This window comes from Pituophis catenifer, unplaced genomic scaffold (assembly GCF_029215685.1).
Source record: "Pituophis catenifer annectens isolate HBS135680 unplaced genomic scaffold, rPitCat1.0.hap2 SCAF_18, whole genome shotgun sequence".
Lineage (NCBI taxonomy): Eukaryota > Metazoa > Chordata > Lepidosauria > Squamata > Colubridae > Pituophis > Pituophis catenifer.
The window spans coordinates 8,044,894-8,070,927 of NW_027256898.1; the positions used below are offsets into that span (position 1 = coordinate 8,044,894).

General features: G+C 53.7%; 1 protein-coding gene across 1 annotated transcript in view; it reads right to left on the bottom strand.

Annotated features, from left to right (window-relative positions):
• HSPG2 (heparan sulfate proteoglycan 2) overlaps positions 1–19,484 on the bottom strand; it is an 89,503-nt gene extending 70,019 nt beyond the window's left edge. Inside the window, exons 1-3 of the mRNA XM_070956229.1 lie at positions 19,413–19,484; positions 457–592; positions 252–335 (exon numbers count right to left, since the gene is read on the bottom strand). Of these exons, the coding sequence (XP_070812330.1) occupies positions 252–335; positions 457–592; positions 19,413–19,466 (274 nt within the window). The 5' untranslated portion in view covers positions 19,467–19,484. The remainder of the gene's footprint in view (positions 1–251; positions 336–456; positions 593–19,412) is intronic.
• Between the last annotated feature and the right edge of the window lie 6,550 nt (positions 19,485–26,034).

Below are 26,034 nucleotides of genomic sequence, written 5' to 3' on the forward strand. Positions count from 1 at the left end.
TCGGCTCCCGATAAGCACTGGAAAACCAGCTGTTCCCAGCATCCTCTGCAGCTCTGCAGACCCGCCAACCTGGATCCCAGAAATTTGAAGCGGGGTGCAAGGGGGCTGGTCCAGAACCAGACCCTTCACCAAGGAACGGAGCTCCGGAGGTACTTGGGAGAACCGCAGGGGTGCCCCTCCTGTCTCACCAGCCACCCTCCCTTTATACAAGATCTCGGACAGCTCCCCAATCCGACCGCCAACACACTCACCTGTAGAGAGAAGAGACTCGCTGGAGCTGCCCGGGGGCTCGACTGAGATGGTCCCACTGCCGTTGTCTCCGCTGCCGTACTCATCTGCAACAACCAGAAGGTCAGTGGACAGCAGGAGGGCCAAAGGGGGCGCGTGAAGCAGCTCAGCCAGTCTCCAAAGACCCTGGGAGACACCCCTCCCCGGCTCATCCTCTTCCAGGCTCACCTCCGGAGGGACCACCAGCCATGAGATCCTCATCGTCAAAAGTGCTATCGTAACTCTTCCGGAACCAGTGCGTGATCTCTGACTCGGTGTCCTCCGGGAACGAGGCCTCGTCCAGTCGGCTGGAGGCCTGAGCCACCTGCAAAAGTGAGGAGGAGGGTTAGAGGGGGGCTATCTCGCAGCCTCGGCTCACCTCCTGCCCGCATCACAACCAGGCAGCTCCAGCCTCCTCCTGCCTCCCGATGCCCAAATCCTGCTTGCAAGATGCTGAGCAGAGGGCAAAGCTCCCTTCCCTCCCCCCTCTCCCTCCGGGCTGGTTGCAACCCCGGGTGCCATGCAAGGAAAACACCTCCCTGCCTAGAGAAATAGCACCAAGGGGATTACGGCCACTTAAACTGCCTTGGCAAGAGCCTAAACTGGCAGACTTCAAAGGGGGCTTGTTCCGAAGGGCGCAAGAGACCCATCGAGAGCGGAAGACGAGAGTCCTCAAAGTGCTCTGGGGCGGAAGGGTGGGTGCCATGACTCTTGGGGCTGGGACCTCGAGAGCTCTCGGGAGGGAGAGGGGTGAAGGAATGCCACGCGAAGCAGCCAGCCCAGCCATCCTTCATCCCCGCACCAAGAGAGAGGCAGGGTGGGAAGCAGATGGCACGGATTCTCAGCCAACCCGGAAAACCTGAAGACGATGCTCTGAACCGAATTTCCCACCGCTCCAGGGCAGGCAGGAGCAAAGATCGGCCTTGGAGAAGGGATGCCCACGGCCACGCTGGCATGCCTACCAAACAGGGCTCTCCTACTTGCAGACCTGCGATTCAGATTAGCACCTTTGCAAATGCGGGAAAAGTTATTTGCAACAGTGGGTTTCACATTTTGTTGCTACCGGTTCGGCGCACAAGCGCATCTTCCGTACATGCGCCCGAACCTCCGCACATACGCTTTCTCTCGCATGCGTCTTTCGCATATGCGCCCGGTCTCAAAACTGTGCCTAAATAGGACAGCATAGAGCTGGGGTGGGTGGGCGGGGCCACCTGCAATCTCCACTACCGGTTCGCTTGAACCAGTACGAACCGGCTGAATACCACCTCTGGTTATTTCCTCCCACCCCCGCCATAATGGCAAAAAGAGGCTGAATTTGTCAAAACCTCAGGACTGCCTGGTTAGGTCAATCCTCTGATTGTTCAGTAAGCGACCAAGGAATCCTATGCACTGAGTGGGAGGGTCTCTGTTTTCCTGGGATGGGCTCTGTCTGGGAAGGACAGATGCCAGCCTTAGCACTGGCAGCCAAGTCAACCCACCTCCCAGGTGTTGTACACAGTTCACAACGAGAGAGCGATGCAGGAAGGAGAGGGCTCAGGTTGAGCGTTCACTCCAGGGGCCGGAGAGGTTGCCCGTTCAGCACCCCTGGCAGGAAAACTCTCCTTGACCTGGCCCCTCCCCTCCTGCCTTGCAGCCGCTGCCAGCTTTGCCCCATGGTTGCCACTCAAGGGGCAGCCGCAGGGCATCCCTGAAGAAAGAACGGGGGAACATGCAGCAAACCCGAAATTCTTGCACGGAAAGGGGTTCTGTGCTGGCAACTGTGGCTTCCAGGTTTGAAGGGAGGCCAAGAGTCTCAAGGAGCCCCCTCCTACTCTAAGCACGCCTTAGGAATTCGGGGACAGACTTCCCCTAGTGATGGAGGTTCTGTCTTTTAGAGCAACCCTGGCCTGCCACTTCGAAAACCAACACGTTTAAGAAGATGCCCTTCACCAGAAGTTCCTGAGCCTGGAAGGACATGCCAAATGAGCAGGAGACCTGGGCAGAAGGCACATACACACACATACAAACAAACAAACAAACACACACACACACCGGCGGCCGCAAAGCAAATAGAGGAGCTCAATCCCACCTTGTCTGTCTGTCTGCCTGGGTTTCTCTCTCCTGGTGGGGCAGAAATCGTTCTGTGCTGCCAGGTAGGTCCCAGAGATAAAGCAAGGATTGAGAGGCTGGGCAGCCCCCTGCCCGCCAGCAGGTTCAGGAAGATTGGCACACTGAGCTCCCCAGCTGGGACTGAGAGGATTCCCTGTGATCCCTTCAGCCCCCTGAATCTTTCTGCCTGCTGGTTTAGAGCAGGGGTCTGCAACCTTAAACACTCAAAGAGCCATTTGGACCCGTTTCCCACAGAAAAGAAAACACCGGGAGCCACAAAAACCTTCCCGTGCCTGACTATTTCTTAAGCGGCCACAAAACTAGCATATGTAGTTGAATTAAACCTTCTGTTTTCTTCTGAAACTTTTCTTTTCTTGGATTTATCCATGATTGGCCTACCGGGGATCGAAAAGCTCAATAAAATCGTGTGCCGGTGGGTATCGCACATTGGCGGTGGTGACGCATATTTTGAGTGACAGGGAGCCGCAGCAGAGGGATGAAAGAGCCACATGCGGCTCCAGAGCCGCAGGTTGCTGACCCCTGGTTTACGGTAAGGAAGCAGACAGTCATGATCCAGAGTTAGGGGAGGTCTTAAGAGCTACTTCCAACAGCCCCTCTCCTCAAGAGGACTCAGGTGAAGACAAAGCAGCCAGTCCCACCGCCCGGGCAGTGGGCTGCCCAGGGCTACAGATCGGGGACAGGAATTCGTCAAAGCAGCATTTTCCTATGCAAACACGGCCGACCACATTACTGCAGGCTGGCCGGGCTGGGGACAAAGGACTGAGCTGCCGGCATAAAAAAGGGGATTTAACTGGACGGCCGCCCCTTTGTGAAAGGAAGAGGGGAAGTAGGAGCTGGGGAACCGTGGGGGCCTGGGAAGGCGGGCAGGGCACTGTGCCAACCTGACGGCATCTGTCTTGGTACTCGGGGCTCTGCCTCGTCCAGGTGCTTGTAAACTGGACAGCCAGCGGCCTTGGTCCGGCCAGGAAAGCTGGCATAGGCATTGCCCGCTGGATGGGGGGCACAGGTGGAGGAAGATGCCCGCAGGAGGGGAGATCCATCTCCTCGGAGAAGACAAGGGAAATTCCTGCCCAATAGGGTGCCCAGCGCTGCCCAAAAGCTCTTGGGTGCAGAGGGGGGTCATATCATCTCACCACTCCATTCACACACTCACACAGAGTCCCAAGCATGCAAAATCCTTCATGGAAAGGAAGGGGGCCTAATGCCCAGGAAGACCGAAGCCACTTTGGGGGGCTGAGCCCTCATATTCAGTCTCCAGCCTCTCCCGGATGGAAGCGAGGAAGAGCCACCTTCAAATACTGCGGCATTCAGTACTGACCGCTCTCAATTTGACAGTGGGAGAGCTGGAGTTCAACTCCAAGGGTTTCTGAGCCGCTCTCAAGCCAGCGGATGCCTTGAAGGTATCTCTCCCCTCTCCGGGGGAATGAAGTAATTCTGCCCCCTTGCCCCCCACACCCCCAAATGAACACATCCAGGGCCCTTCCTCCATTGCAAAGACCTTTCCACTTCTCAGCCAGCCTGGGTCTTCCAGCTGCCTGCTTCCAGCCCCTGCCACCCCCAAAATCAAGGGAAGATAAACTAGAGCAGTGTTGGTGAACCTTTTCGGCACTGACTGCCGAAACGGGAGTCCACGCGTGCGTGCCGGAAACCGGAAGAGCAGCTGCCTGGTGCACGTGTGCGTGCTGCAGTGGTGGGTTTCAAATTTTTTTACTACCGGTTCTGTGGGCATGGCTTGGTGGGCGTGGCATGGCTTGGTGGGCGTGGCAGGGGAAGGATACTATAAAATCTCCATTCCCTCCCCAATCCAGAGGAAGGTTACTGCAAAATCCCCATTTCCTCCCGATCAGCTGGGACCCGGGAGGCAGAGAATAGATGGGGGCCGGGGCCAGTCAGAATTTTTACTACCGGTTCTCCGAACTACTCAAAATTTCCGCTACCGGTTCTCCAGAACTGGTCAGAACCTGCTGAAACCCACCTCTGGCGTGCTGAGAAGATGATTTTCCGGTTTCTGGCGCACTTGTGCGTGCAAAGGCCAACTAGCCGGTGGGCATGCGCACGCTGGAAACCAGGAGATCACCTTCCCAGCATACACAAGCACGCCAGGCGGCTGCTCTTCCGGTTTCCGGTGCTCCCGCGCGTGTGAAAACCAGCTGGCCTGCGCACAGGAACCCTGGAAAAGCAACAGGCGACGCCTCGCGTGCCCAGAGAGATGGCTCTGTGTGTCACTTCTGGCAGACATGCCATAGGTTCGCCATCATGGAACTAGAGGCTGGTCAGCCACCAATACGCGCTAAGCAGCAGCAGCAACAGTAACCAAATCCGCCCCCCACTACCCCCCATTCAGGGATGCAGTGAGAAGCCCAGTTCGCCCGTAATCCCAGCTGGCTGCAGAGACAGACACTGGAGCCTGTTTTGGGATTGTTTACACCCCCCCTTTGGATCCCCAGCCAGGCCTGGCCGGAAAGAAAACACCCCCCTCCCTCTCTTCTCCCTCCTCCCCCTACCGAGACCCACTGCACCTGTCACCAGAGTCAGGGGCTGGATTGAAAACAGCGTCTATTAAAGCCTTCGGCCGTGCAATGAGACCGAACATCGCAGGAAAAAAATAGACCTCTGGATCACGGACGGGGAGGCCGGGAGGGAGAAGTGTGGGGGTGGGGTAAAAGGGAGAGCCGATCTTCCTTCTCCTTGTGCAGCCCCAGAGGTGCCCACCTGCCCCCTGGGGAAGGAGAGCCGAGCTGCCAATCAAGCCTCCCTCAGCCACTCACGCCAAAAAGGCTGGCACAGGCATTGGCAAAGCAAGCCAACAGTTATCCAGAGGACAATAGGTCACAGCCGCCTGCCTTGCCTGGTGCTGGATCCCAGATAGGCAGACACAGCCCCTCCCCAAAGGAGGGGGGGAAGAAACTTCTTCTTAAGGTGAGGTTTATATGAGGCACCCCCTTTTCTTGAGTTGCCCAATACCCTAAAACCAACCCGAGAAGCCACCTCCTCAGGCGAGCAAACGAAGGACGTTCGCTAATCTTGCACAGGTTGTGTGAATGTGGCCACTTGTGTTCAGCTGACCTGGAGGTTTGGGGGAAGTGTGGCACGGTAGATTGGTGCCCGGGGGGAGGGGAAGGTTGCTCTGGGAGAATGCCATGGGACGGGGAGGGCAGGGATGCTTCTTTCCTGCCCTCCAGGCCGTCTCCCTACCAGCTCCTCCCTGCCCGTCCTGCCTAGCGCCCGGGGCAGCTTTCAGGATGCTGAGCCGTCAACCTGCCCTCTGCGGCCATCACTCCAGGCGGCTTCCTGAGTCAGGCTGGAAATTCCTGCCCTGTGAGAGCCCCCCGCCCTCCCTCCCCCCCCCATGAAAAGAGGAACGTCGGCCCCTTTTGGCACCGGGTACAAAGGGAGGAGCGGTGAAAGACAGCTGCTGGAGGGCAGAACCATTGCCAGCAGCTAGCGGGGCAGGGAAGCAGGTACGCCACTTCTCCCACCGGGCAACGCCTCCCGCGGCTGGCAGGGGAACATCTGGGCACGAGGACGAGCGCACGCACACGGCTCTGCCTTGTGCTTCTCCTGCCTCCACCCTGCAGCCTGGCGAGATGAGAGCCGATTGCTGGCTGCTGAAGTCCTCTGGGCTGCGTCGGAGACCCAAATCAGAGGGCAGGATTGGAACTGGGATCCTGAAGCTCAGGGGAAGAGGGCACCCTCGGATGAAAGCCCTTGGCGGTAGGGGGGGTTCGGGGGTTGCCCCGACCTGCGGTTCCCCTGGACGAGGACGGCTAACCAAGCAAAGGACCCCCTTTATATGGAGAAGCCTCTCTCCCCAAATTTGTAAGTCCAGATGTTTCAGATCTACAAATCCCATCATCCCCACTCAAGAGCTGAGCACAATAGAACTCCTCCGCAGCTCATTTTACACCCCTTTCCCCCTACGGTTAGGAAAATGAAGCTGCATTTCCCGCCCGCTCCCCCCAAACAATGACCGGCTCTTCCCGCAACATCACGACACTATTTAAAGCCTGGGTGGCCTTGACCAGTTTCCTGAAATTGTCCTGCGAGGGGAGAAGCCTTGTGCAAACATGTCGAGCCGCCTGAAAGCTCCCAGTTCCTTCCTCTTCCCCCCCCTGCCCCCCCACCCCACAAGGCTCTCCCCAGTCTTCCGTTCCTGCTCCCAAATGTGTCCCAAAGGAGAATGCCCAGCGCTTTGGCCGTGGGAAAAGTCCAAAGGCTTCTCAGGTGACCCATTGCAGGGACGGCCCTTCGGGGTGTGGGGGTAAGCAGGGCCTTTTTGGAGGTGGCTCCTACAAAAAATGCCTTTAAAACAAGCAAGGCAGAGCAGCCACGTCCCATTCGGGGAGCCGTTGAGACCAAGAAGCCATTTCTACAAATAAGGCAGTGAACATACCTAATCCTCCTATTTTCTCTACAACAATAACCTTTTTGGGTGGGCTGAGAGAGAGGGACTGGCCCAAAGTCACCCAGCCGGCTCTCATGCCTAGGACGCGGCTAGAACTTCCAGTCTCCTGGTGATCGGCCCAAAGTCACCCAGCTGGTTCTCATGTTTAAGACGGGACTAGAACTTCCAGTCTCCTGGTGATTGGCCCAAAATCACCCAGCTGACTCTCATGCCTACGATGGGATTAGAACTTCCAGTCTCCTGGTGATTGGCCCAAAGTCAACCAGCCAGCTCTCATGCCTATGACGCGACTAGAACTTCCAGTCTCCTGGTGATTGGCCCAAAGCCACCCAGTCGGCTCTCATGTCTAAGACGGGACTAGAACTTCCAGTCTCCTGGTGATTGGCCCAAAGTCACCCAGATGGTTCTCATGTTTAAGACGGGACTAAAACTTCCAGTCTCCTGGTGATTGGCCCAAAGTCACCCAGATAGTTCTCATGTTTAAGACGGGACTAGAACTTCCAGTCTCCTGGTGATTGCCCCAAAGTCACCCAGATGGTTTTCATGTTTAAGATGTGACTAGAACTTCCAGTCTCCTGGTGATTGCCCCAAAGTCACTCAGCCTGCTCTCACGCCTACGATGGGACTAGAACTTCCAGTCTCCTGGTGATTGGCCCAAAGTCATCCAGCTGGTTCTCATGTTTAAGACGGGACTAGAACTTCCAGTTTCCTGGTGATTGGCCCAAAGTCATCCAGTCTGCTCTCACGCCTAAGATGGGACTAGAACTTCCAGTCCCCTGGTTTCTAGCCTTGTGCCTTCACCACTAGACCAAATTAGCTGGGGGGCTGGGGGAAGTACTTTTTCCACTGCCCCCCAAAGTTATGAAACAAGCCTGACTCCAGCTCCTGTTCATGCCTGCAACTCCTGCCCCACTTTTTCCCTGTCCCGGTTACCACGTTTCGTGTCTCTCCCCCGCCCACCAGCTGCTGAACCACTCGCAGGTTTCCTTCTCTCCAGCCCCCTCCCCGACTCCCCACCCCCAGAAAGCCCTTGCCAGCAGGAGAGCCTGTGGATGTGAAGGCCACGTGCTTCCTTCTCGGACACTTCCAAGGGACTCCATACAGGAAGGGGAGGAAAGGTGTGGCCCCCCAGGGCACCATCCATCTTCTGCCGGCTCCAGAGAGTAAACACAGGGCTCAAGGAAGAAGACCTCTCCCCCCCTCCCCAAAATTCCCCAAATCAGGTGCCAAGAGAGGAGGAGAAGGAAGGGGAGGCGGGATGGAGCCTCCGGGAGGAAGGACGCTGCTTTTTCTCCACAGCCAACGATACCGAAAAACCTACACGCCTTAGCCGCGCTTTGGATCAAAGTTCAGGACCGTGCAAGCTTCTAGTCCTCAAAGTTCCACCCTGAACTCCAACCACCGTTACATGGGCGGCTTAGCGAGGATCCTCAACATGATGAGAATTATATTATATCCTCTCGCCAGTTAACGTCTTCGTTTTTCATTCATTGATAAAAAAAGGGGGGTAAAGGAGGGTTTTATTCAACAAAATTAAAATACCGAAGAGAGTGAGAGCTGTGGTGGGCGCTGTTCCTTTCCACACATGGGCAATTGTGTATCTGAGATTGCATGGCTGCATGGCTTTGAAAGGAGCCCTTTCATCCGGGCCGACTCTCTGTGGGCACCGAGGCCACTGGCCCCTTCCTCCCCACCCACCCAAAAAAAAAGGGGAGAGTGGGAGAGAAAGAGAGGGAGAGGAAGGGAGGGAAGGAAGGAAGGAGAAAAGAACGAAAGAAGGAAGGAGGGAAGGAAGGAAGAATGAAAGAAGGAAGGAGGGAAGGAAGGAAAAAAAGAAAGAAAAAAGAAAAAAGGAAAATGATAGAAGGAAGGAGGGAAGGAAGGAACGAAAGACCGAAAGAAGGAAGGAGGGAAGGAAAGAAGGAAGGAAAGAAAGAGGGTGGGAAGGAAGGAAGGAAAGAAAGAAAGAGGGAGGGAGGGAAGGAGGGAAGGAAGGAAAGAAAGAGGGAGGGAGGGAAGGCGGGAAGGAAGGAAGGAAGGAAGAAAGAGGTAGGGAGGGAATGAAAGAAAGAAAGAAAGAAAGAAAGAAAGAAAGAAAGAAAGAAAGAAAGAAAGAGCAAAGGAAGGAAGGAAAGAAAGAAAGAAAAAAGAAGGGAGGGAGGGAGGGAAGGAAGGAAAGGAAGGGAGGGAGGGAAGGAAGGAAGGAAGAAAGAAAGAGGGAGGGAGGGAGGAAATGAAAGAAAGAAAGAGGGAGGGAGGGAGGGAGGGAAGGAAGGAAGAAAGGAAGGAAGGAAGGAAGGAAGGAAGGAAAGAAAGAAAGAAAGAAAGAAAGAAAGAAAGAAAGAAAGAAAGAAAGTAATTAAGTAAGTAAGTTGCCCTTTGCTAATCTTCCCTCTAATTATCTGCCGCCCAAAAGCCGGATTCCCGCCTGTCCCTTTGCATACAAACAGTAGGTTTGGCCTTCAAAATAGATCCCTTCGCTTCCAGGGATCGGGAGAACTCCAAAGGTTGCGAAGACAAACAGATAAAAAGAGGGAGCGATAATAGCGTATACCTCTTTATATCGTAAAAATGAAAGTAACAGGAAGAGAAAACGTGGAACGATTGAACAACGAGAAGACTATAACTTCACCCAAGCGTGTATTATTATTATTATTATTCTTGTTAGGAAATACATAAGCAGATTGAATGTAAGGATTACGATTAATCTGATTATTTCATTTGCATTAGAATGTCTGACATTCAGGTGCCACACTCTTCACGCATTGATTTGATCTCTTTATAAAAAAAAATTAAAAAAACTTGGGGGGAAAAAAGGAAGGAAGGAAGGAAGGAAGGAAGGAAGGAAGGAAGGAAGGAAGGAAGGAAAGAGAGAGAGAGAGAGAGAAAGAAAGAAAGAAAGAAAGAAAGAAAGAAAGAAAGAAAGAAAGAAAGAAAGAAAGAGGGAGGGAAGGAGAAAGTTAGGAAAGAAAGAAAAAGAGGTTTTTTTTTAATTCCTCCCCTCAAACCCCCCCACTGGAACCGGCTCCATCCTGGTCCCCAGCCCCCTCCCCACCCTGGGCCTGAGGCTGCAGGCAGAAACAACAGCCGGGCGTCCCCCTCCCGGCCCCGAATCTGAGCCCCTTCCTCCCCACGGCTGCTTCCCAAACTGCCCAGTCACTCTTTCCATGGGGAGGATTCTGTTATCGCTTTCCACAGGCTGTGACTGGGGGCCTACTGCTTCTTGGCAAGCCCCAATGATTCCCCCCCACACACACTCACTTCCAAAGGGAGGAAACGGAGCGGGGAGGGGGCGTAAAATAGGAGGAGGTGGGCTCTACTGCAGCAGGAAGGAGAGTCCAGCTGGGTCAGACTATGGTTGAGGTAGCTATCCCTGCCCAGTGCTTCCAGCCTCCCCCCCCCCACTTTTCTTTTCCAAATTTTTAATTTTTTAGTATAATAGTTCCATCGTCCATTAAACAGTGTGTCGTCTGGGCACACGTATCTTTGTGCAATAATAATCCAAAATTACAACGGTATTCATGACATTAGTATTACTTCTCTAATTTGATTGTCCGATTTAAATTTGATTGTCCGATTTAAATTTGATTGTCCGATTTAATCGGTCCGGTCACGCTTGGCCAATGAAGAATTCTGTTCTATTCTATTCCATTCACAATGCTGATATTGGACATGATAAACATATTCGCTTCTCCCTCTTGACATAACTTCTAATAGGAAAATAATAATAATACCCTGTTTCCCCCAAAATAAGACACCCCCTGATAATAAGCCCAATCGGGCTTTTGAGCGCATGGCAATAAGACCAAGTGCTTATTTCAGGGTTCAAAAAAATATAAGACAAGGTCTTATTTTCGGGGAAACACGGTAATATTTAATATACCCTGTTTCCCCCAAAATAAGACCTCTCCTGATATAAGCCCAATCGGGCTTTTGAGCGCATGGCAATAAGGCCAGGCGCTTATTTCAGGGTTCAAAAGAAATATAAGACAAGGTCTTATTCTCGGGGAAACACGGTAATATTTAATATACCCTGTTTTCCCCAAAATAAGACATCCCCTGATAATAAGCCCAATCGGGCTTTTGAGCGCATGGCAATAAGGCCAAGCACTTATTTCAGGGTTCAAAGAAATATAAGACAGGGTCTTATTTTCGGGGAAACACGGTATCATCCATCCATCCATGCATCCATCCATCCATGCATCCATCCATCCATGCATCCATCCATCCATCCATCCATCCATCTATCTATCCTGTTTCCCCCAAAATAAGACACCCCCTGATAATAAGCCCAATCGGGCTTTTGAGCGCATGGCAATAAGGCCAAGCGTTTATTTCAGGGTTCAAAAAAATATATAAGACAGGGTCTTATTTTCAGGGAAACACGGTAATAATCCTAATAGCCATAAAAATAATAACAATCATAGTGTTTACATCTCTCTCTTAACACATTTTCTATATATCGCTGTTTTGTTTCTCTATTTTTAACTTCCATTTTTATTCTCTAACCATCCTTTGGGTTACCAAAAGATCATCCCTCCCACCTCCAATGCCCCCAACTAGCTGTCAAGAGAAGGGCAGTGCCCAGAGGCCAAAGGCAAGCAGCGGGCAAGACCTGGTAATGGGGCAATGAGAAGGCTGAGCAGATATGCTGGGATACAAGACCCAGAATGCAGACACTGGGAGCTGTGGCTGCCCTCCCCCCCCCCGTGGGTCAGTTGAGGCTGTCCAGTGAGGTGGGGGAGCTGACCCCCACAATCAAGGACTTCATCGGGAGAGCCGCCGCCCTTCCAGCAGGAAACCCAGCCAACCAATAAGTCATTTTTTATTTATACAGCCATCCGCGTGTATAAATGTATTTATTTAGCAATGTGCAAACCCAACCGCGTTTAGCTGTCGCACCAATGAGACGATATCGCTTTCGAGGGCACCAAAAATACACCCGTCGGCAGCCGAGATGGCGGCAGGGCAAGCGCACCCGTAGGAGCCAAGATCCCTTTCGTGCCCCGTGCCAACCCAGGCAGCCTTTGCCCGGTGGGCAAGCCAGGCCCAGAGGCCTGCAACGATGCCCTTTAGGGAATGCAAAGACCGAGCCAGCTTTAGTTGTGGCGCACCAGTCTGGCTGCGGCTGGCAAGGCTTAGCCCTGTGCCCAGCCGAAACCTCTGGAGAGCAGCTGGACGGGTCCCCAAGCCACCTCTGGAGACTGCCACCCTCCCCCAATAGCCTTCTAAGCAGAAAGGGAGGCACTGAGATGGCAAAATCCAGCGGTGGTATGCAGTGCCAAGGGGCACAGCCCAGGATATCTTTAGCCCAGAGGGCCCAGTTACAGTCCCCAACCCTGCCCTAGATTTTCTGTGGGTATCCCCCTCCATCCTCTGCCCTCTTGCTGTTTTTGCCTCTGCAAGGGGCCCCGTCCTGCCTAGGACCGAAGCATCTTTTCCAACACTGGGGGCCACGTCTCTCCATCTCGCTGAGCGTCTTTGGGGTGGAACCGAAGAGGGGGGTGGGTGGGGGAGGAGGCTGGCCCTTATGTTTACTTCTTTACATGCTAAGGGGAAGTTAGGTTTTTCCCGCAGGGCCTGCATTGTCTCAGCTCCATCTGGAATATAGCTCTGCCCCGCATGGCACGGACGTCTGCAGCCAGAGGCTGTTCCAATGGGGCGAAATCGAGGGTCGGGGAGGGAGAAGCCGTCTCGGCAAGCGGGGGGCGAGAATGAACAGAGTCCCTGCCAATGTGGGGCAGAACTCTGAGGGGCGGGGGGGGGGCTCTTGTCCTAGAGCAGGAGTCAGCATCCTGTGGCTCTGGAGCCGCATGTGGCTCTTTCATCCCTCTGCTGTGGCTCCCCGTCAGTCAAAATATGCATCACCACCGCCAATGTGCGACACCCACCAGCACGCGATTTATTGAGCTTTTCAACGCCCCCGTAGGCCAACCATGGATAAATCCAAGAAAAGAAAAATTTCAGAAGAAAACAGAACATTTAATTCAACTACATAGGCTAGTTTAGTGGCCGCTCAAGAAATCGTCAGGCACGGGAAGGGTTTTGTGGCTCCCGGTGTTTTCTTTTCTGTGGGAAACGGGTCCAAACAGAGTGTTTAAAGGTTGCAGACTCCTAGCCTAGAGGCCCAGCCACAGCTTTGTTTGAGCCGCCGTGTGGGGAGCAGTAGCCTAGAGGCTTTTCCAAGGCCAGGCATAGCTGGCGTTTTAGGGCACATTGGCAAGGGATGACGGTTTGGGATGAAGACCGTTTCACCGTGGCTGACACCCGCCAGGTCTGGATGAGCCTTTCCCCAAGCAGGGAGCCCCAGCCTTGAGAACGGAGAGAGGGGGCAGCCTCCATGGGGCAGGGAGACTATTAATACCAGCCCAGCTATTTCCTGCCTACTTGTGCCACAGGACGTGAGACCAGGACGGTGTTTCCTGCCTGCCGGTATCAACTCCGGGCCCCTCTTGTCTGGCAGGGAAGCCGGGTTCAAGCGAGGCGAGGGCCCCTAGGCCCAAGGGAACAGCCCCAACGCTGCCGAAGGGAAATGGCTTTGCTTCTGCTGCGGGGAAGATGCCAACAGCCCAGCCATGTCCATCTCTTCTCCGTCTCCTTTCTGGGCAAACGGCCAGCGCCGCTACAAGTTCAACCCAGAAGGAGGGCAAGGCAGAATCTCGCACTCCAGAAGCCTCCGTGCAACATCTGGGCAAGATGCCCACCGATCCCAGTTGCAACCTGGTCTGCCCAGATGAGGGATGATGGGGAACACACCAGGCCAACCACAGGCAATTGCAGGTGATTGGGGAGTGGGGCTAACCTCTTTGTGGCTAAGGAAAGGACTCGCTAGCCATTTACGGAGAGCAAGACAGAGCCAAGGAACGTGCTATGGGGGCAAAGGGGCCACAGGGTCAGGAAGGGGCATCTGCCAGGCTTCCCTTCGACACAGGCAGAAGGGCAGCTGACGCCCCCAGGCCAGAGAAAATAGCTCTCTGCACCTTCAGCTTCCATTGTATTTCATTCAGGCATTTCCATGCGTCCCTTCATTAAACGAGATGCCAGGAACGTACCCACCAAACCAAATAGACGGGGAAATTTTAAGCTGATGCCAAGAAGAGGGCGAAGGAAGAGCTACCCTGTTTCCCCGAAAAAAAGACCTCCCCGATAATAAGATAACAATCGGGCTTTTGGGCGCATGCGCTAAATTTTTTTTTTTTTTTTAATTTGATTTATATGCCGCCCTTCTCCGGAGACTCAGGGCGGCTTACAATGTGCTCAGCAATAGCCTTCATCCTTTTGTACATTTATACAAAATCAGCTTATTGCCCCCACAACTGGGTCCTCAATTTACCTACCTTAGAAAGGATGGAAGGCTGAGTCGACCTTGAGCCTGGGGAGATTCAAACCTGCAGTAATTGCAGGCAGCTGGTCTTAATAACCAGCTTAATAACAGGGTGCCTTAGACCACTGTACTACCAAGGCTCTTATAAAATAAGTCTCCCTCCCCAAAAAATAAGCCCTCCCCCAAAAATATTTAAAAGCAGAGCTGGAAATCAGGTAAGACGGCAAGAGGAGCCCCGTCTTCAGTGGTGGGATTCAGCCAGTTTGCATCTATTCGGGAGAACCGGTTGTTAACTTTCTAAGCAGTTCGGAGAACTGGTTGTTGGAAGAAATCTTATTTTGTTTTTTTCCACTTTATACAGGGCTAATCCTGTAAGGAAGGCAGGAAGGAAACATTCTGGTGTTGTTTCTAGCCTAACCTTTATTGCCCTGTTTACAGAAACTGCCTCTCTGGTTAACCCTTATTACATTGTAACAGCTAAGATGAAGCGCCCACCAACCTGAGTGACATTGAGTTGGCCATGCCCACACGGTCACATGACCACCGAGCCACGTCTACCCATCTGGCCATTAGGGCAGAGAACCAGTTGTTAAATTATTTGAATTCCACCACTGCCCGTCTTGCTCCACGTGCCCCAAAATAATAAGACTTCCCCGAAAACAAGGCCAAGCGCTTTTTTCGGGGTTCAAAAAAAAAAAATAAGACAGGGTCTTATTTTCGGGGAAACATGGGTAGTAGGCTCTGCAGGGGGGACGACACATGGAATCCCCTCTTCTGCGCCAATTTCTGAGCCGGTTGTATACAAACACATCCGAAATACACGCAGAGAGGAGAGAGAGAGAGAGAGAGAGAGAAGTTAATTGCAGGGAGAAGGGAAGACACAGAGTTTTTAAAAACCTCAGTGCGTGAAGGGGGCAGTTAAAACATTTCCAACCCATGGTTGGATGGTGTGGGGGGCATGGTCTGAAATACGAGTCCAAGAAGCAGGGAGAGAGAAGGGCTCTTAACTATGTTTAATTGCTAACACGTGAGTTTCCAAGGATTTGGAGAGCTGGCACAGCTGCCCAAGGAAGGCGATGCCCGCTTCCAGGAAGCTCCGGAGGCAGAAAGCAGGCCTGCCCAGTCGGTGCTCATTGCCCCAGCCGCCAACTTCGTCTCCTTGACCCTCCGATGGGCTCTGAATAGAGTTTAGCTCCTCCGGCTATTCTTTGCTCCAGCTTCTGGTCCCAAAAAGCAGGGACATTCCACTCTCTGTCTCGCTGCCTAAATTATCCTTCTGAGCTCACTCAAAAATAGCAGCCACCGGCAGGCACAGGGAGAGATTGAAGTGGGGGAGGATGAAATGGGTAGGGGAAGGAAATCATTTCCCCCCCAAAATCACCAGGAAAAGAAGGCAGCCTTCCGAGAATTCAAGCAGCCAGTCAAAAAGGGTTTTGATGCCCACGGTGGGTTTGGGGCCAGTTATAACTGCCTCCTCCGGTCTCATTCCAAACGCATTGGACTGGCCGGAGACTAGGGGCAGCGGCCCAACTTCTCTGGAGACTGGGCAACGAGGAGTGGGGAGGGTTGGCCAACAGCAAGGCCACACCCCTGGAAAGAAGTTTTTTTTTTTTCCAAACAGCCTGATGCATCAACCGGTGGGAAGGATCTACAGGTGTGGGCCAGGGGCCAGGACCCACCCGTTGCTTGCAGGACAGAAAGCCTGGGGGGCAAGGGGGGAATCTCCCCCCCCTCAACACAGGAGGGGGGGAAAGATTACCTTGCCGGCCAAGCTGCCTCCAGCCGGGCTTCCCTCCTCCCTTAGACCCACCGCATCACTGGCACGGCTACCTCCCGCGGTCCCACCCCCTCCGACCTGCTTATCAAGCATTCCTCGCATGCTCTTTGCCCTCTTTGCAGCCAGCGGGGAAGTGTGGGGGGGAAAAGCGAAAAAAGGCCTCCCCAGCTTAACCCCTTGCATCGAAACAACACACCCAGGAAGAGGAGGGGAACGGCAGGTTTGAGCCGGGCGGCCTCCACCCAAAGGAATGCACTCCATTGGGGGAGAAAGGCCGTCCATCCGGAGAGGGTCTCACCTTGGACCCCCTTGCTTTGAGCACACGAAGCTCTTTTCTGTAGAGAGGGAAGCCGAGAATTATCTGCGGAGTGCTAGGAGGGAAAGGGGGTGCAGATCATTGGCGGGGAGGGGGTGCAAGCATTTTTTTTTAATTTTTTTTAATTTGATTTATATGCCGCCCTTCTCCGGAGACTCAGGGCGGCTTACAATGTGTTAAGCAATAGCCTTCATTCTTTTGTATATTTTATACAAAGTCAGCTTATTGCCCCCACAATCTGGGTCCTCATTTCACCTACCTTAGAAAGGATGGAAGGCTGAGTCAACCTTGAGCCTTGGAGAGATTCGAACCAGCAGAAATTGCAGGCAGCTGTGTTAATAACAGGGGGCACTAAACCCCTGTACTATCAAGGCTCTTTTTTTCATCCCAGGTGGGGTGCCCGACAGGTATAGAGTAGCTAAGTAGCTGGAAGTGCCCCTTCTAAGCCCCACGGAAGGCATCCCTCCCTTTCTCACCCCACTGAGAGAGTCCTCAAAACGAGGCGCCCGAAGACTGAATGAAGGTTTCCAAAACATAAGAACTAAGGAGAAATTTCCTGACCGTTAGAACAATTAACCCGTGGAACAACTTGCCTCCAGAAGTTGTAAATGCTCCAACACTGGATAGTTTTTAAAGGAGATGTTGGATGACCGTTTGTCTGAAGTGGTGTAGGGTTTCCTGCCTGGGTAGGGGGTTGGACTAGAAGACCTCCAAGGTCCCTTCCAACTCTGTTTATTTTGTTCTAATAAGGACCTCACAGAGAGCCTGCGCGATCAATCGGACAGAGGACAAGAGGCAGCCAAGTTCACTGACCACTCAGGATCGTGTGGCTTAAATGCTTCTCTACAATCAAACCGGCCCCCCCAAAGAAGTCAGATGCCCCCAAGAAGGACGCAAGGCTGGTCAGGGAGGCCCCCCTCTCCCCCATCAAAAAAAGTGCCAAAACACAGCATTTTATTTCACTACTACTACGCAAGAAAATCAAAGCAGGCCTATCCGACCAGAAGAAGAAAAGTTATTCTAATATCTGTGTAATTTGCAAAGTGTACCTTAAGAAGACAATTACAATCCCGAATACAACTAAACCAATCAACCCATATGGAAAATGCATTACCCGTCCACCCACCGTTGAAATCTTTCCCGAATGAGCCCATCTTTTGGCCGCCGTCAGCCACCCTGAGTCTCCCGAGAAAGGTGGCATATAAATTGAACTAATAATAAATAAATCTCCACTATACACACCCTCAAAGGTTAAACAGGGCTGAGATGAAACACTGGTCGACAACCGACCTAACGCAGCTTCTGCACCAGTTTTAGGCAAGAAGGGGAGTCCCTCCCCACATTACCCTGCACTCTGGGGCTGGCACTGGGCGGCGTCTGGGCGACCCGCCGATGCCATCTTTCATTACCTTTCCAAGCGCTCGGATGCCCAGAATAGAAGGTCGCATGGACCAGCTGGAGAACAAGGCCAAAGCAAGGCTGTGCCCAGGGCATCAGGCATGGAGAAGTGGGGCACCTTGTCATCTGCTTGTCCAATGGGGTACCCAGATGCCCATCCAGACTGTTGCCCCATCCTCCTGTTGTCCGGCCGGAGGGGACCCACAGCCAGGCTTGCCCACTAAGCAAGACTACTCTCTGTCTCCCCCTAAGGAAACTGACCCTCCAGGCCGGCTTTCCTCCCTGAAACCGACCCTACGGCAGAGAGTCATATTGGAAGGGGACCTAGAGATCATCTAGCCCACCCCTGCTAGCCTTCCGACGCCGCTGTGGGCCTCTCCGACAAGGCTGCTCTGTCGCCTCTGAGGAAACTGACCCTCCAGGCGGGCTTTCCCCCCTGAAACCGACCCTACGGCAGAGAGTCATGTTGGAAGGGAACCCTAGAGGTCATCTAGGCTAGCACACCCCTGCTGGCCACTGTGGACCTCTCCGACAAGGCTGCTCTGTCTCCTCTGAGGAAACTGACCCTCCAGGCGGGCTTTCCCCCCTGAAACCGACCCTACGGCAGAGAGTCATGTTGGAAGGGAACCCTAGAGGTCATCTAGGCTAGCACACCCCTGCTGGCCACTGTGGGCCTCTCCGACAAGGCTGCTCACTGTCTCCTCTGAAAGGCCGGCCTTTCCTGCCTGAAACTGAGCCTATGGCAGAGAGTCATGTTGGAAAGAGGACCCTAGAGGTCATCTAGCCGCCCTGAGTCTCCGGAGAAAGGCGGCATATAAATTGAACTAATAAATCTAGGCTAGCCCATCCCTGCTGGCCACTGTGGGCCTCTCCGACAAGGCTGCTCCGTCTCCTCTGAGGAAACTGACCCTCCAGGCCGGCCTTTCCTCCCTGAAACTGAGCCTACGGCAGAGAGTCATGTTGGAAGGGAACCCTAGAGGTCATCTAGCCCACCCCTGCTGGCCACGGGACACTTCTTCCCATGCTGCTGCGGGCAGTGTCTCCAGCAAGGCTGCTCTGTCTCCTCTGAGGAAACTGACCCTACAGCAGACAGAAATGTTGGAAGGGGAACCTAGAGGTCATCTAGCCCACCCCTGCTAGCCGCAGGACGCTCCTTCCGACGCTGCTGTGGGCCTCTCCGACAAGGCTGCTTACTGTCTCCTCTGAGGAAACTGACCCTCCAGGCCGGCCTTTCCTCCCTGAAACTGAGCCTAAGGCGGAGAGTCATGTTGGAAAGGGGACCTAGAGGTCATCTACTCCACCCACCCACCCTCCCGGAATGCAGGGTGGAGCAAGGAGCCCACCCACCCAAAAAGTCAGCCAACAAGGGTGCCCATTGTTCAACCAGCCGGCCGGGCGGGTGGGGAAAAGGAGGCTGCCCACCTGGGAGCCAGGAAGGAACCCAAGGAAGCTGCCCGGTCAAGGGACCGAGGAGAGTGCCAAGCCTCCGGGCTGGGCATGGAACGCTTTCCCTGCAAAAAAAACGTACCCGGGGGGCAGATGCGCCCGGGAAGCAGGATCGGGGACTGCCCGGGAAGCATCAGACTGCGCGGTTTTCCCCTCCTCGCCCTGCGGGATCGGCGATGCCCCCGAGACGTGGCGAAGGGAGGCCGGGTTGAGTCAAATCCGGGCGGGCAGCCCAGCCAGCGCCACGGATAGAGCCCGGGTGCCACCACCGCGTTTAAAATTAGAGCCACCGGGCAGGACCACCAACCCCCCCCGCCCTCCCAAAGTCTAAAGCAGCCGCGACCCCCGCAGCCCTGCCTGCCCCGCTTACGCTCAGCAATGCCGCGGCGCAGACGGCCGCCACCAGCGCCCGGCCACCCAGCATCCCGGCGGTTCCCGTGGCGAGTCCTCGCAAAGCCAACCGGAGCCCGTCTGCCTCTCTCTCTCTCTCGCTCGCTCGCTCGCTGCTTTGCTCCGCGCGGCGAAAAAAAAGGGCGAGCCCGCGCCAAAGACCCAGCCAAACTTTTTTTTTTTTTTTTTTCCCGGGACGGCTTGGCCCCGCCCCCAGCCCCGCCGGCGACTCAGCAAACCCGGCCTGGATTCCCAGGCGGACGGGCGAGAGTGGCAAAGCCGGGGCGGGCGGGCTTGGGAAGTTCTCCCCCCCCCCCGCCCGATTCGTCCCCACTCGCCGTCTCACTAGAACGGACGACGTGGAAGACACGCCGGCAATGCCTCGCCTACACACACGTGCACACACACACAAACCCGTTTCCTCCAGGCCGGCCTTTCCAACTTGAAACTGACCCTACAGCAGAGAGTGATGTTGGGAAGGGCACCCTAGAGGTCATCTAGGCTAGCCCACCCCTGCTGGCCACTGTGGGCCTCTCCGACAAGGCTGCCCTCTGCCTCCTCTGAGGAAACTGACCCTCCAGGCTGGCCTTCCTCCCTGAAACTGACCCTATGGCAGAGAGTGATGTTGGAAAAGGGACCTAGAGGTCATCTAGGCTAGCCCACCCTTGCTGGCTACAGGACGCTCCTTCCGATGCTGCTGTGGGCCTCTCCGACAAGGCTGCCTTCTCTGAGGAAACTGAGCCTCCAGGCCGGCCTTCCTCCCTGAAACTGACCCTATGGCAGAGAGTGATGTTGGAAAGGGGACCTAGAGGTCATCTAGCCCACCCCTCCTGGCCCCAGGATGCTCCTTCTGAGGCCGCTATGGGCCTCTCCGACAAGGCTGCTCTCTGTCTCGTCTGAGGAAACTGACCCTCCAGGCCAGCTTTCCTCTCTGAAACGGAGCCGAGGCAGAGAGTCATGTTGGAAAGGGGACCTAGAGGTCATCTAGGCTACCCCTGCTAGCTGCAGGACGCTCCTTCTGACACTGCTGTGGGCCTCTCTGACAAAGCTGTTCTGCCTCCTCTGAGGAAACTGATCCTCCAGGCCGGCCTTTCCTCCCTGAAACTGACCCTACAGCAGAGAGTGATGTTGGGAAGGGGATCCTAGAGGTCATCTAGGCTAGCCCACCCCTGCTGGCCATTGTGGGCCTCTCTGACAAGGCTGCCCTCTGCTTCCTCTGAAGAAACTGACCCTCCAGGCCGGCCTTTCCTCCCTGAAACTGACCCTAAGGCAGAGAGTGGTGTTGGAAGGCGACCTAGAGGTCATCTAGCCCACCCCTGCTGGCCACACAGGATGCTCCTTCCGACGCTGCTGTGGGCACAAGGCTGCTCTGCCTCCTCTGAGCTACCTTCAAGAGGTGGCATGCGCCATAAGGCCACTGCTTAGTCCTCTTTGACAGGTAGACTGCCACTGCTGTAGGAGAGTTTGACTGGCCGCTGTGATGCCATTTCCCCCTCGGATGCCAACCAAATACACTCATGACCACAATTGGGCCCAACATTTCTGTTGTTCAGGGAGACATTTGTGAAGTGAGCGCTGTCCCATTTTATGGCCTTTCTTGCCAAATGAATCACTGCAGTCGTTTCAGTTAGCCACACGGTCGTTAAGGTGAACTTGCCTTCCCCGTGGACTTTGCTTGTCGGTTTGTCACAAAAGGGGATCACGTGACCCCCCCCGGGGCACTGCGACCGTCAAAAATATGAGCCGGGGTCCAAGCGTCTGAATTTGGATCACGTGGCTATGGTCGTAAGTGTGAAAAAAATGATCCTAAGTCACTTTTTTTTCCAGTGCTGTTGTAACTTTGAATGGCCACGAAAGGAACTGTTGTTAAGTCGAGGGCTGCCTGCGTACGTGTGGCTCCATCTTGTGGCAGTGGGTCCCATGGGTTAACTGCATGTGTGGTGGTGGGAACATGCATGGCCCCTCTGCACCTTTTCTTGCTCCCCTTTGGGGCAGGATGTCCGGCATGGACGGTGCTATCATTTGAGCCATGGGAACCTAGTCCTTGCTCACTTTTGAAGTTTCTGTGACCAAAATCTGTAATTGCGGCCCTCATAGAATAGAATAGAATAGAATAGAATAGAATAGAATAGAATAGAATAGAATAGAATAGAATAGAATAGAATATATGGAATGGAATAGAATGGAACAGAAGAGAACAACAGAACAGAATGGAACGGAACGGAACGGAACAGAACAGAACAGAACAGAAAATACGGAATGGAACGGAACGGAACGAAACGGAACAGAATAAAATAGAAAATATGGAACGGAACAGAACAGAACAGAACAGAACAGAACAGAACAGAAAAGAAAAGAAAATACGGAATGGAATGGAATGGAATGGAATGGAATGGAATGGAATAGAATAGAATAGAATAGAATAGAATAGAATAGAATAGAATAGAAAATATGGAATGGAATAGAATGGAACAGAACAGAACAACAGAACAGAATAGAATAGAAAATACAGAATAGAATAGAATAGAATAGAATAGAATAGAATAGAATAGAATAGAATAGAATAGAATAGAATAGAAAATATGGAATGGAACGGAACGGAATGAAACGGAACAGAATAGAAAAGAAAATATGGAATGGAATGGAATGGAATGGAATGGAATAGAATAGAATAGAATAGAATAGAATAGAATAGAATAGAATAGAATAGAATAGAATAGAATAGAATAGAATAGAATAGACCTCCAGTGATGGAGCACCCACGATTTCTGGTGGCAAGCTGTTCCACTGGTTAATTGTCCTCACTACTAGGAAGTTTCTCCTTAATTCCAGGTTGCTTTTCTCTTTGGTTAGTTTCCATCCATTGTTTCTTGTCTTGCCTTCCCGTGTTTTGGTAAATAGTTCGGCCCCCTTCTCTTCTTTGGGGCAGCCCCTCAAATACTGAAATACTGCTATCACGTCCCCACCCCCTAATCCTTCTCTTCTCTAGACTGGCCCTACCCAAATCCTGCGACCGTTCTTCCTATGTTTTAGTCTCCAGGCCTTTAATCGTCTTAGTTGCTCTTCTCTGCACTTTTTACCAAAGTCTCAACATCTTTCTTTTTTTTTTTTGTGGCACAGTGACCAACATTGCTTGCAGTATTCCAGGTGTGGCCTTACTAGGGGTTTTGTAAAGCGGTACTACTCCTTCAGGTCATCTTGATTCTATGCCTCTGTTTATACAATCCAGGATTGTATTCGCTTTTTCGGCGGCGGCGGTGGCCACACACGGCTGACTCCTATCTGTTTGGCCACAGAGGAATTGTGATGAATTTGACCTGTGGGCACAGCTGCCCCTTCCAGGTGATCAGGCCAGCAAGCTGGGGGGTGGGTCGTCCCAAGGAGGCCACCCCCTCCGGTATGGATTCTACGGAGCCCTCAGAAAGAAAGCTGTTTCTAGTCCTCTTTGAGGAGAGGCCGGACAACGGCCCAGGTACCTCAGACAGATCCAGATGCAGAAAAACCAGCTGTGCCCCCTGCAGACACGGCCCTGCGCGCCCTTCCGAGAAACGACAATCACAGCCGAAGCACTGACGAATGGACAGGAAAGCTGCCAGCCTCCATGCTGGCACTAAGAGATTTCTTCCCCTCCACGCACGACCTGAGTCTTAGTTTGCATGCCAGAAAACCTGGCACTGCCTGGCACCGGTTTCTCCTCTAGAAAAAAGAGCGGGCCCCGGAGAAGCGGGTGTAAAAAAAATTTTTTTTTAAAAAGCGATTCATATATTCTTCCCTGGATTAGATCCCAGGGCTGAAGCATGCCAAAGAGTGAAATTCTGCCTTACAAGAACGCCCTGGTTGGCACGACCAGTCCTTAAATAGCAAGCAAGAAGGCCTCTCTGCCCCCCTGAAAAGGATGGTTGGGGGGGGGAGGAGGAGGAGGAGGAGGAGGAGGAGGAGGAGGAGGAGGAAATGATAGAGGCACAATTTTGAGGCTCAACATCCATCAGAATAGCATCGTGGGGTGCTGTTCTTGTGCTATAGGGCTCAGGAATGGGGTTGGTTTTTAGCAGGGGTGAAATCCAGCAGGTTCAGACAGGTTCTGGCGAACCGGTAGCGGAAATCTTGAGCAGTTCAGAGAACCGGCAAATGCCACCTCTGGCTGGCCTCAGAGTGAGGTGGAAATGGGGAATTTGCAGTATCCTTCCCCTGGAACGGGGAGGGAATGGGGAATTTGCAGTATCCTTCCCCTAGAGCGGGGTGGGAATGGGAATTTTGCAGTATCTTTCCCCCAGGAGTGGGGAGGGAATGGAGATTTTGCAGTATCCTTCCCCCTGGAGAGGGGCAGGAATGGAGATTTTGCAAAATCTTTCCCCCAGGAGTGGGGCAGGAATGGAGATTTTGCAGTATCCTTCCCCCTGGAGAGGGGCAGGAATGGAGATTTTGCAATATCTTTCCCCCAGGAGTGGGGAAGGAAAGGAGATTTTGCAATATCCTTCCCCCTGGAGTGGGGAAGGAATGGAGATTTTGCAGTATCCTTCCCCTGCCACGCCCACCAACCACCGAACCGGTAGTAAAAAAATGTGGATTTCACCACTGGTTTTTAGGCCAGCGGAAGCAACACCAACCTCTCCTCTCTCATGGCTTGGAGAGATGGACAGAAAGGACGGCCCCTGCTGATTCTTACAAAGGGAGCTTACACATTCAAGAGCAGTCTACCTTTTGAGCACAGACTGCCGGGAAGAAATGACAAGGAATGCCAGCCTGGATCAGACATGTCTTCCTTGCAGGTTGGATTTCTGCCATCTGCGGCTTGCCTTGTCGCCGGGGTTTAGCTGTGGCTCTGCCAAACCGGCTCCCTGGCCTGGCATCCGAGACTTTGGGACTTCATGGCGGCTTGTTCGGCAGCGCAATTTGACGGAAGGCGAGGTAGCCTGGCACGTCCCACTAGGAAGCCATAAACCTGGCACGTTTGCATTCCTGCACCCCCTGAGCCACATTTGCCGCAGCCGCAGGCCCTCTGGATCCGGTGAGGGGCCGGGTGATCCTTTGGGAGCAGAGCCCCCTCTCCCCCTGCTCAAAAAGACCCTTTTCCCTGAGAGCCCCTTCCAAGGTATCCGCTAGACCTTTCTGGGAATGGAAGCGGCAGAAAATGCCCAGTCCTGGGCACTGAGCCTCTGCCAAGCCAGGGAAGGACCAGCTGCCCAGCTACAGAGGGGTCCAAGAAGGGGCCCTCCTTTACTTTCCCCTCCCCTCCCCGCTCCCTCTTCCCCCTCCCCTGCCACCTGGCTTGGCCCCAAAGTGCTCCGAGAATCACCTTCCTTCCTTCCTTCCTGGCTCCAGCAGGTTAATGATTTCTCAGCCTAACCTGTCTCATCTGCTGGTCTCCCAGGCCCTGCTGGGAGAAGCAGCAGACGGCAGGGCTTCAGGGACATCCTGGCTGGGCTCCAGGGGGGGCCCCCCCAAAGAGCAGCTGAAGGACACCCCATTGGAGAAAGGGCAGAGCACATCTGTAGAGAGACTTCCATTCTGGCTCCCTTTGGGCTGAAGGTGGTGTTGGGGTGGAGTATGGGGGCAAGCATGCCCAGGTCTCCTATCAAACACTTTCTCAGAGCCCCCATCGTCTCTGAGATTTGGCTTTTCCGGTGGAAAACCCCCCAAAACAGGCAGCCACAATTCCGGAAAGTGCAAATGATTCTGCCGAGCAAGCTTGGACAGCTGACCGCTCCCTTCTCCGGCTGGGCGGGCAGGCAGGATGGTGTCACCGGTCACTTCCCTTCCTTATCTCACTAAGGATCTGCCGAAATCTTTCTCCTTTCCTCCTTAGCTGGCCGGGCGTTGAATGAACATATTAAAGGGGGGTTGGGACGGGGGAAGAGTCACCCATATTACCATGAAAGGCTATGAAAGAGAGAGCCGAGGGATTTCCAGGACTTTGCGGCTACAGCCGGAGGAGACGCCAAGAAAAGACGGGCCAAAAAATGCCCCTTCGGCTCAGCCTCTCCCTGGCTCTACTTTCTGGGGAGGGGGGGTGGCGGGTGGGGGGGGGGGTGTTGTCACAGGAGAGGCCGCTCTGCTGATGCTCAGGGGCACTACTGGTAATCCTCAACTTACGACCCCAAATTTTGAGCCCAACATTTATGTTGCTGAGCGAAACGTTTGCGACGTGAATTTTGGTCCCGTTTTACAACTTTCCTTTTCACACTTACGGGGGGGGGGGGGGGGGTTGGGCTAGATGACCTCCAAGGTCCCTTCCAACTCTTGTTATTCAAGGCTGTTTATTCTGTCAGCATTGAGGAAGAGGCTTCATGGCAGGTCAGCCCTGCTCTGTCAAGAAGAGGCCGGCCAGGGCTGGCAGGTTAGCTGCTGGCTTCACCAAGCCTCGAACCCTTGGCCTTCAGTGAGCAAACTGAGACAAGGTTCTAGTCCCTCCTGGCCCCAGATACAGGTTAACCTGAGTAAAATCAGAAGAAACTCCTGGTGGTGTTTGGCCAGCAAGGCATTTGCCCTGCCAGCATGGGTTGGCAGTGCCCCTTCTTGTCCCGCAAACCTCCCTGCCCCCCCACTTGTCCTCCGAACAGCTGCGTCTCCTGTGGGGCAGGAGGGGGAGGGCAGATAGGAGT